At 34.5% G+C, this 12259-nt stretch overlaps 1 protein-coding gene across 1 annotated transcript; it reads left to right on the top strand.

Moving 5' to 3' along the window:
• The first annotated feature begins 2400 nt into the window (after positions 1 to 2400).
• Positions 2401 to 12164, top strand: LOC105677214 (protein argonaute-2). The gene is made up of 17 exons (XM_012375661.2): positions 2401 to 2522; positions 2622 to 2779; positions 3585 to 4934; positions 5069 to 5163; positions 5686 to 6045; positions 6217 to 6417; positions 6723 to 6858; positions 7009 to 7454; positions 7528 to 7647; positions 7727 to 8045; positions 8260 to 8421; positions 8504 to 8660; positions 8747 to 8843; positions 8915 to 9078; positions 10261 to 10528; positions 10736 to 10920; positions 10999 to 12164. Exons 2-17 carry the CDS (start codon positions 2767 to 2769, stop codon positions 11081 to 11083), a joined length of 4158 nt encoding a protein of 1385 aa, XP_012231084.2. The 5' UTR covers positions 2401 to 2522; positions 2622 to 2766; the 3' UTR covers positions 11084 to 12164.
• Positions 12165 to 12259: the final 95 nt, after the last annotated feature.

Genomic DNA, 12259 nt, shown 5'->3' with positions numbered 1-12259 from the left:
ATTAAGAGAAAATGTACTTGTCTGCTACAAGTAATGGCTGGTTTATGCTTCGGTCTTAATCTTATAGCGTTTTCGATTATACAGGATTTGAACGACCCAGGGTTGGTTAATGACGTCATTGCAACCTCTCCACCAATGAAAGACTTGCATTTATAGTAAAATAGTGATTGATCAACCCTGGGTCGTTCAAATCCTGTATAATCGAAAACGCTATTAATCTTAGTCTTATGGCCAGAGCACAGACTTTTGCATAAAGCATAACGCATAAGCATAAGGAAATTGATTGGTCCATTTCCTTATGCATTTGCTTATGCTTATATATAGACCAATCAATTTCCTTATGCTTATGCGTTATGCTTTATGTAAAAGTCTGTGCTCCGGCTTTTAGTCTTAACTTAATCTTAAGGACTCGTTTATGCTTCCCTGGAAATTCGGACTACGCATGTGCAAATGTAACAAAACCTAACCTAACCTAACCTAACCACAAATTGTAATAGATCCCGGTGCTGCAAATTATAGTGAATGTTAAAATGAATCGTCAGCGGCAAAAAACTTTAATGTTTGGAATGGCACTTTTGTTATCAAGTGCCTATGCAGCATGTGTATTATTAAGAAATAAAAAAAAAATAAAAGAAAACCACGGAGATACGCTGTTCGGCCACTGAATCGAAAAAGACACGAAACTGGTCATTTCTTTTCTTTAATGAAAGATATGCTGAATATTGAATACGATCAGAAACAATTTTTTAAATATACACGGATCGAAAACCATTATTTCGCGCGGTTTCGTGCTGCGTCGGACGTCAGACTTACCTCATTGGCCCGGCCTTAGGACATTAGGGACTAAAGTTAAAAGATGGGATCTTTCCAAGATTAAGATTAAGACTAATAGCGTTTTCGATTATACAGGATTTGAACGACCCAGGGTTGATCAATCACTATTTTACTATAAATGCAAGTCTTTCATTGGTGGAGAGGTTGCAATGACGTCATTAACCAACCCTGGGTCGTTCAAATCCTGTATAATCGAAAACGCTATAAGACTAGGGAAGTATAAACGCCCTTATGGCATTCTACGTTATCAACTCTTAAGATTAAGATTAAGACCAAAGCATAAACCGCGGCCATAAATAAGGCACAGATATTTTTCTTGATAGTGTAACGTCCCCATATTTTCGTGTGTATATTTTTCTTTATCGACCAATGCATGTGTCGCTCACTGCGTATAACGCTTCTTACATAAACGTAATAAGTACTAGACTGCTTATGTCGTTCGAAGTGTTGAGAATTTAGAAAGAGAAAGGAATTTCATATGTATTGTTTTCTCTCTCACATATGTGAGAGACGCGACGCGTTCAGTGTGAATAATGCTGGATTCACACTTGCTGGATTCACACTGGGTCCGATTTCGACGTACAATGTCCGATATCCAATAGGAGAGATTGTTTTATATGGAGGATTTAGGGTGTCGTCACATACAGTGTGTATACCCGTAATCCGTAATTCGCACCGGAAGTCCGCAAGAGTTAGGCCGGCGTCACATAAAACCCGTAATCCGTAATCCGCACCGAAAGTCCGCAAAAGTTACTAGGGATTGCGTCCGTAACGTTACGTGTGTTTTATCTCCTTGTGTCCCATGGAGCCGTAATTCCATGAAATTTCCGTAAAAGTTACTAAAAGTTACTAGTTATTACTAGTAATGCTTTTTTTAATTTTATTTATTTAACTAAATTTGACAATTTAATTAAAATTTTTGTTAAAATTATAATATATTCTGTAGTTTTCTTATGAATAAATACAAATAAACAATTATAATCTGTTAAATAAAAAATAGTAATACCGTTACGTGTATATTTACGGCTCCATGGGACACAAGGAGAAAAAACACACGTAACGTTACGGACGCAATCCCTAGTAACTTTTGCGGACTTCCGGTGCGGATTACGGATTACGGGTTCTATGTGACGCCGACCATAGAATACTTCAATGGCGATGAGCGTTCACACAACTGTTGTGTTTTCTGAACGCGCCCAGTGTGAATCCTCCAACATAAAACAATCTTTTGGAGGATTTACACTGCGTTCGATGTCCGACGTATGACGTCCAATATCCAATAATAGAGCTTGTTTTCTAGAGGATAAAATATCTTTAGGTCTGTTTTTTATAGCTGAACTGGCTGCACTAGTTCAGAGTTTATCTTTCTCCTTCCAATGTGGAGGGAAAAAGATAAACTCTGAACTAGTACAGCCAGTTCAGCTATAAAGAACAGACCTTTTAGCTAAAATTTCTAGAAAACAAGCTCTATTATTGGATATCCGACGTCATACGTCGGACATCGAACGCAGTGTGAATCCTCCATCACAGACAAATCACAGAAGAATAATCGACTGTGATTGGTCAATTTCTTACGGCTTAAAGCTTACTACACCTATTGTAGATCCGGCCTTCCCAGGCCTTTCTTCTAGCATTAAAGGACTCCCCGTTGTATTATACAGCGACACCGTTATACCAGTAATATTAAGGTGTGTCAGTTTATCCAAGTCACATTCGAAGATTGTTCGAGACATCAGAAGGACATTCAACTGCCACTTTCAATAGTATATTTCAACCGTATTTTACAGGTACTGGAAGAAAGAAAAAGTTTCGTGACGTTCGACCTTTTCAATTGTGACGCAATTAGAAGATTGTAGACGTGTCGCCGAATTGGTATTTTCCGATTTGACATACAAGATCTTTTGGTAGTTGTCGGATACGAATTAAGGCAAAATGACGAAGAAAGGTATGTAAAGGTCATGCAACCATTAAAAAAGCAGTTTTCGATTTTCACGAAAGCGTTCGATAGATGAACATTTTTATAACGATAATTTAATTTTCTATTACTCAAATTATTTGTTTTAAAATAAAAATTTTTAATGTGTTTAGAAAAATGTCCAACATATGAGAATAAGCTAAAGATAATTCAAATACTGCAGTATACTATACTTTTGAAAAAATGCTAATTCTAGAAATAAATTTTTATATTTTAAAATTTTAATAATAACTTCTGATTGTAATAGAAAAAAGAAGATTAAAAAAATTTTACTCAAGATGTAACAATCACTATATTTGTATAATTTCCACATTTATTTTTTTACAACAAAATCAAGAGAATGCTTATCCACAATATGTAAGAACATGAGTTTAACTGTGATGATTAAATTGTTCAAGAAGTTTAATTAGGGTGGAGTTCCGAATGGCCCCCGTGAGCTAGGACTAGGAGTCTAGTGCGTGTTGTTTCAACTTTGGGAAATGCGCAGAAAAAAAGTTATTAATAAAAAAGGGCAAGGTTCAACTCGCATCATCTGGTGCTTCAGATGCAAAACAAGGCTTATAATCGCTATATATATTTAGGGTTAGGTTAGATTTTGCATATTTCTTGAAGTTAAAACCACACACACTAGACTCCTCACCTTCCAAACAGTCCTGTTATGCAATTTTATAGCCCTAGCTCACAGGGACCATTCGGAACTCCAGCCGTTCAATTACATTATTATGTAATTAGAACATATTTTAAGATTTGATTCAAACTATTCATATATTTATAGGGAAGAAAAAGAAGCAGCAGAACAAACAAGAAGGTGCATCAACTTCAGATACTACTGATGAGCCATTGCAAAGTCCATCAACCTCACAGCCTCAACAAGAGCAACAACAACAAACAGGAACACAGAAAAAGACCTTACAACAATCAGTAGAAAAACCTCAACAAGGGCCACAAGAGCAAGCTGCACCACAACTACAAGGAGCATGGGCCAAAAAACAGCAACAAACACAACTACCATCACAACAACAACAGCAAATGCCAACACATCCACCGCAACAACAGCAAATGCCAGCACATCCACCGCAACAACGGCCACAAGGAGCATGGGTACGACCACAGCAACAACAGCAGAAGATGCCAACACAGCCACCGCAACAACAGCCACAAGGAGCATGGATACGACCACAGCAACAACAGCAGCAGATGCCAACACAGCCACAGCAACAACAGCCACAAGGAGCATGGACACGACCACAGCAACAACAACAGCAAATACCAACACATCCACCGCAACAACGGCCACAAGGAGCATGGGTACGACCACAGCAACAACAGCAGCAGGTGCCAACACAGCCACCGCAACAACAGCAGCAAATGCCAACACCTCCACCGCAACAACAGCAGCAGATGCCAATACAGCCACCGCAACAACAACCACAAGGAGCATGGGTACGACCACAGCAACAACAGCAGCAGATGCCAACACAGCCACCGCAACAACAGCAGCAGATGCCAACACAGCCACCGCAACAACAGCAGCAAATGCCAACACATCCACCGCAACAACAGCAGCAGATGCCAACACATCTACCGCAACAACAGCAGCAGATGCCAACACATCCACCGCAACAACAGCCACAAGGAGCATGGGTACGATCACAGCGACAACAGCAGCAGATGCCAACACATCCACCGCAACAACAGCAACAGATGCCAACACAACCACCACAACAACAGCCACAAGGAGCATGGATACGACCACAGCAACAACAGCAGCAGATGCCAACACAGCCACCGCAACAACAGCCACAAGGAGCATGGACACGACCACAGCAGCAACAACAGCAAACGCCAACATCTCTACCGCAACAACGGCCACAAGGAGCATGGGGACGACCACAGCAACAACAGCAGCAGATGCCAACACAGCCACCGCAACAACAGCCACAAGGAGCATGGACACGACCACAGCAGCAACAACAGCAAACGCCAACATCTCTACCGCAACAACGGCCACAAGGAGCATGGGGACGATCACAGCAGCAACAACAGCAAATGCCAACATCTCTACCGCAACAACAGCCACAAGGAGCATGGACACAACCACAACAACAACAACAAAAAGTCTCAGGTAAATTGTTTCTTTAATATGTATGCATACAGATAAAGAAATAGAACATTAGTATTAAAACATATTTTTTTTTTTTAATTTGTTTTATATATACATATCATGTGATTACAGTTATACTTTTATTCTTTTTATAGTTGATATAGGTGGTGCCGGTGACTCTCGGCAAATACAAACTAGAAGTTCTGACATACAACAACCACAGCCATCAACAAGTGCTGAATCGCTCAAGGTACATTCTCAATCTTATTATATATTGATATATGATTCTCTGAGGAACATTTGTCATTAACAATATATAAGATAATTTAGGCCTTAATGGATTATAAAAATCAGAACAAGAAACTTAGCTCTTGCCAGATATTCATGTAAATTTGTCTTTATTTGTATGTCTCGAAAACAAACTTTAAAAAAACGCTTATATTTTAGATTGAATCATTTGAAGTGAATCATTAATATGATGTCGTTTACATATTTATGAGATAAATAGATTTAAATATTAGATTTTTAATTGCTCTATCCTCGATTTCTTATAGAGTGATGTCTGCTAATGAAAGTAATAATGAAAGTAAAGAATATGTATTCTTTATTTTGTAAACAATATTTGCGAGCATCAAATCCTAGCCTTTGTCTCTATATCAGCTTTAATAAAATTATAATTATTGTTATTGTATTAATTAATTAATTCAAAGAGCCATATTTGTAAAATAAATTTATGATAATTTGGAAAGTAAAGAATATTTTTTTTTTTTAGATGTCTGAACTTTCCATGAGAGATACATTACAACCAACAAAGACTTCTTCAAAAGCAAAAATGACATCTTCCGCAATGAAACAATATCAATTATGTATACCAAAAAGGCGAAATCCTATGAAAGGCGGAACATTAGGAACACCAATTCGTGTTGTAACAAATATGTTCGAAGTAATATTTAATAAAAATTTTGTGACTAATGCAATACATTATGATGTGAGCATCACGCCTAATGCTCCAAAAAGAATACACAAAAGAGTTTTTGATGCATGCAGAAATACTTATTTTGGCAAAAGACATCCAGCATATGACGGAAAGAAGAACGCTTATAGTGCAAATGATCTTCCATTCAACGATTATGTAAGTAATACATAATACATAATTAGTAATATACATACGTGTGTGTGCGTATATTTTTATGTTTATTATATCCATAACAATTTTGACCGACAAATATTTAATTTTTGAATGAATATAAGTCGCAAAATAAATATTTTATAAATTCTTTTAATTATAAATTTTTCCACATAGATGGAGACTGATATTGAAATCCGTGAAGAGGACTCCGATAGGCAGAGGACATTTAAAATTGCCTTGAAAAAAGTAGCTGTTATTGATCTTTCCTGGATAAAAAATTTGCGACCTGGTCTCGATGAAGCAGACAGAGATCAAACTGGTATACAAGTTTTAGATATCATCATGCGCCATGCTGCTGAAGTGACGTATAACTGTGTAAGTAATTAATAATGATTTCGTAGTAATTAGTTAATTGTTTCATAATTAATACTAGTTCTTTTATTATAATAAACGAGTCTTAAAAAATTAATTCCCTGTTTAAATCGTAACGATACCAGATAACATAATTGTAAAGTTTATATTTCGAGAAAAGAATTTTTTATTTTGCGATTGTTTCGTTTAGTCACAATATGAGAATTTGGTTATACAAGTTATACATATAAAACTATAGAGTAAATATATATATATATATATATATTTATGACACGTAATGTAAAATATATTATGTTTATATTGTGTAGGTTGGAAGATCAATATATTGGGATGTCGGATCCAGAAGAGATGAGGAAAAGATTAATTTAGGTAAAGGCTTGATTCTAGGGACCGGTGGATTTTCATCGACCATACCTGGCTGGAAAGCATACTTAAATGTCGACGGTAAGTATTAACATGTTAACATTTGTCGTGAAAACATTCGTTGTTTTTATGGCGAACAGAATTATAAGTGTTAGTCTTGCAATGACTCACGTTATAAACTATATCTATATTAAATATTTTCTCTATGTAATATTATATCTTTTTATTTAGTTGCTCATAAAGCGTTTCCTTCGCCTGAGAACGTTGCTAAAATAATAACCGATATGGTTAACGAGTTTAAAGGTTTGTCGGGCTCAAGCTCAGGTTATCCGACCAGACCAAGTTATTCGAAACCAAGTTATTCGAGACAACAGACTCCTCTGACACCAGGAGAAATAAGATTAGAAAATTCACCGGAAATGGAGAAAATTGATAAATTCTTAAAGGGTTTAAAAGTGACTTATGAAATACCCAACCAAGTGCGTTCAAAACGGACGTATCGCTTAAATGGATTAGGCCCACGCCCTGATCAACATAAATTCGAATGTAATAATGAGATAATCACAATAACTAAATATTTTGCGGAGCACAAAATGTATAAGTTAAAATATCCTCAAATGCCTTGTCTTTGGGCAGGCGCAAAGGACAGAGAGGAAAAGATCTTTTTACCCGCTGAAGTACGTAAGCCACTTCGTATTTGCTAGAAATAATCAAATAAGATCACTTAAAAATTCCTTGAAATATTTACAGTTATGTATAATTACGCCTGGTCAGTCGTATAATAGAAAACTAGATGATGGACAAACAACAAAAATGATTAAACAAACAGCGAAATCCGCACCTGAACGCAGACTGAAAATTGAAGATGCGGTAAAATAAATTTTACTTTATAAAATTGCATTTAAGATGTTAAGTTTTGTACATAATTTATTATGTTACATATTTTTAGTTCAAAAAACTCAATGTGAATCAAAGTTCCACAGTAAGACAAGAGTTCAATCTATCTGTCTGTCCAAACATGAAAGAGGTGGATGCTCGAATCTTACCTCCTCCGCAATTGAAATATAAAAAAGGTAAAGACACCACATCAGTCACACCAATCAAGGGAATATGGCATTTGCATCAATTTATACAACCCGAAAATCTAAGTCCCCGTTTGTGGACTATTCTCGATTTGAGCAGAAATTACATAGACAAAACTCGAGACTCAGGGGATAGAACTAATGACCGGATGTTTCTTGATTTGACACAAATAGTCATAAGCACTGGTAAGTATATGAAGCATATTTAATTAGGATATTTAAATTTTTGCTGTTGAATATTTCTGAAAATATAACGTTTATTAATTGCTAAGCTTTGAAAGGAAAAAAATTATAATTAACGTGTTATTAGTGTTTTTCGCTACTCGTAAATTTGATAAAATTGATTAATCACAATTTTGAATTATGTTATGTAAATTAAATATTAAATCGTTTTTCTTAGCTAAGGACGTTGGTATGGAGATTGGAGAGGCTTTGACGTCACAATTCAAGGCGATAAGTAACAGAGCTACAGCTGAGATTACAAAATACTTTCGTGATTGTAAAGAAAAAAAATTGAAACTGATAATAGTTATTATACCTGCTCAAACAGATGTAACTTATAGTAAGTAGATAGTGTTTTTTCTATTGTTTTATTCTGAATATGAAAAGAGGGAAAGAGCAATGTGCAATTATTTATGTCTCAGGTAAAGTAAAACAGATTACAGAATTAGAAATAGGTATTTTGACACAATGCATAAAGTATGATACCACCACGAGGAAGATGAATCCTTCAACAGTAAAGAATATTCTTCTAAAAATAAATTCGAAATTAAATGGCATTAATCATATATTCGGTAATATGTGAGTAAATAAAATTTTATTATTGCCTTATTACTTTATAAGAATTTTTTAATGATAATCTCGATGAAAATTGATTTTTTTCGCAGGCCAATGTGTCTACAGAATAATTCCTGTTGTATGCTTGTTGGCGCCGATGTGACTCATCCTTCTCCCGATTCTGTCGATATACCCTCTATAGCAGCGGTGAGTACAATTATTAAATAGCACTTTTCTTTCACGTGAACATGTATTAATGAGGAATAAATGCCATTTAGGTTGCTGCAAGTCAAGACATTCAAGCCTTTCAGTACAATGCTGCACTTAGGCTTCAACAGCCCAAAGAGGAAATGATTTTAGATCTCGAAGATATAATAACATCACAAATATGTATCTACAAGGACAAAACGAAGTTTCTACCCAAAAAAATTATCTATTATCGGTATGTATGAATAATAAGGTACTCAAATGACATGCGAATATGTCGTATATTTGAAAATACATATTTTTCTTAGATGTACAGAGAAATGTATGCACTAAATAAAATACAGTCGATTCTGATTAATTGGGACACATCGGAACGTAACATTTTGGCCCAATTAAGTGATTATCCCGATTAACCGGTGATCCTATTAGCCGGAATCGACTGTACTTATGAATATTATAAAGATTTTTATATTTATATAATAAATATATACAGGGTGTCAATTAAGTCCCGGGACGGCTGAATATTTTCTCATATAAGGTATTTTTGAAAAAGGTCAAGGTCATTTCTGAAGTAATTTTCAACGAGGAATTCAACGGTGACCTTCAATTTGACTTTGAGCTTGACCTTCAAGGTCATTTCAAGGTTAGGTTAGGTTTTTTAAATAGAAACCCCTATTTTTGATTCCAAAATCTAATAGCTGGTGTCAAGAGCTTTTCAAAACACTATAATAAAGTTATTTTTCATTAAGTACTTTTCGAGTTATGAGGCTTGTAAATTACAGTATTTTGACATAAAATACAAAATATCTTGTAAAACATTCAATTTTTGGGAATCTTACCTTAATACTTTTATGCATAAAATAATAAGACGAATCAATTGGTATAAAGAAAACACATAGTTGCTTTCAAGAAAAAATATGTAGTTTGCAACATGCAACTGCATATTTTTTCTTGAAAGCAACTATGTGTTTTCTTTATACCAATTGATTCGTCTTATTATTTTATGCATAAAAGTATTAAGGTAAGATTCCCAAAAATTGAATGTTTTACAAGATATTTTGTATTTTATGTCAAAATACTGTAATTTACAAGCCTCATAACTCGAAAAGTACTTAATGAAAAATAACTTCATTATAGTGTTTTGAAAAGCTCTTGACACCAGCTATTAGATTCAAAAATAAGGGTTTCTATTTAAAAAACCTAACCTAATCTTGAAATGACCTTGAAGGTCAAGCTCAAGGTCAAATTGAAGGTCACCGTTAAATTCCTCGTTGAAAATTACTTCAGAAATGACCTTGACCTTTTTCAAAAATACCTTACATGAGAAAATATTCAGCCGTCCCGGGACTTAATTGACACCCTGTATATTTTTCTCTTTGTACATTTCCAACTGCACAATTTATATTTTGATATCTAGAGATGGAGTCAGTGAAGGGCAGCTCCCGCAAGTCATGCACTTCGAAATAAATGCTATTAGACGTGCGTGCAAGAAATTTGAAACACCTAAAGATATTGAAATTACTTGTCTAATTGTTCAAAAAAGACATCATGTGCGTCTCTTCCCTACACGCCAGCAAGATTCGGACGATAGAAATGGAAATGTAAAAGCGGGTACAATTGTAGACACCGAGATCACACATCCGAATCATATTGATTTTTATCTAGTTTCACACGCGAGTATTCAGGTAAGGTTATTAGTTACAAAAATACATTTATTTGTATATTTATGATTATATTTAATTTGATACATTTCAACATATTGGAAGGGCATTCATCTGATAGAGAACTCTTTTAATAATAACATTATTAATTCATTGTGATTATAATAATCTACTTTGAGATGTATGTAAAAGTATACCGATAAATATTGACGATACATTGTAAAAATGCAGGGTACAGCAAGGCCTACCAAATACAGATGCATATGTAACGATTCCAACTATACCGAAAATGAGATTGAGGAATTGACATATTATCTTTGTCATATGTATGCGCGCTGTGCAAGATCGGTGAGCTATCCTGCGCCGACTTACTATGCTCACTTAGCAGCTTATCGTGGAAGAGCTTTGATACAAGGGTAAGTAACCGAATAGTATAAATCAAATGTCAGTTATGATCGTGATCATTTATTGTGCGCTCATATTTCTATTTACAGAATCAACATTCGCTTGAATAATTTGGATGCGGAGCAGGAGAAATTGAAAATGAAATTGCCAGAAACGATAATGTATTACATTTAAAAACATATATATTAGGGATGCACCGGATAGTGATTTTACCGGATAGCCGGATATAGGATAAACGTATACTCTCGCGACCGGATACCGGATAATCCGGCTGGACACTATTTTTTCGGATAAACCGGATATTATCCGGCAGAAACATTCCAATATTTAAAAAATGGAATTAATTATCAATTAAATAAAGAAAAGAAAATATTGTTATTTACTTTAAAATAATATTTTATTGTCAATTCTCTTGATTGTTAAACAGTTATTAAAAATAAAAATTAAATATTTAAATTTTTTATTATAAAAATTAGCATTTCTGCATTGTCTGGATGTAATTTATTTCGATGGTCTGTGTAAACGTTCCCTGCGGAACTAAATAGTCTTTCTGAATTTACTGAAGAAGGTGGAGCACTTAAATATTTCAAAACAAGATTTTTTAATTTGGAAATTTAGAATGATGTTTTTTCCATCACGATATGGGATTGTCTGTCCTTTTTGTTAGCGGTAATACTAAATATTTCTTGAGTTCAGTTTGATATATTTGCCTTTTTTTCTTAGATCTGTCACTAAGTTTTCTTTGAAATTCAACTTGTCCATTAGCTATTTCTTCGACAATACTCGCATTAGTCGCATTTGGATTTTCGGTATCCGGCCGGATAAAAGAAAATATCCGGCTATCCAGTATTATTCGGCAGAGGCCGGATAATACAGGATAACCGGATACATATCCGGTATCCGGTGCATCCCTAATATATATATGTATATGTGTTGAGAAATTCGTGAGGACTGCTTTGTATTTGATACGCAGGATGTTTTTCTTCAATTTTATTTTTTTCAATCTTATTTTCTCTTTCTCTTTCTGATAGTCGATTGCATTAATGTTTCAGTCAACCAAGCTTTATCCATGTAATTGACATTAATATAATTACTAATTTCTTTTTTTTTTATATATATATATATTTGCATTTTTAATTGTTGTATGTTTTGAAATACACAAAGGTATAATGTGATGCAACAAAAAGAAAAGAAAAAAAAAAGCGATGTTTAGCGCACGAGAATAGGTTGTGGCAACATATTTAATTATTAATAATCGTCTTTTTATAAAAGTCTTTTATAAAAAGACGATTATTTACAAAAAAAAAAAACAAAAAAACAAAAAAAACAAAAAAAAACAAAAAAACAAAA

The sequence above is a fragment of the Linepithema humile genome, chromosome 7, assembly GCF_040581485.1.
Source record: "Linepithema humile isolate Giens D197 chromosome 7, Lhum_UNIL_v1.0, whole genome shotgun sequence".
NCBI lineage: Eukaryota > Metazoa > Arthropoda > Insecta > Hymenoptera > Formicidae > Linepithema > Linepithema humile.
This window is presented reverse-complemented; position numbering and strand designations above follow the sequence as displayed.

Excerpts from the sequence above, each read along its gene's own strand:
- LOC105677214 (XM_012375661.2), top strand. Across the intron at positions 8,046-8,259 it reads ACAAATAGTCATAAGCACTG|CTAAGGACGTTGGTATGGAG; the intron begins GTAAGTATATGA and ends CGTTTTTCTTAG. Across the intron at positions 9,079-10,260 it reads AAAAAAATTATCTATTATCG|AGATGGAGTCAGTGAAGGGC; the intron begins GTATGTATGAAT and ends TTTGATATCTAG.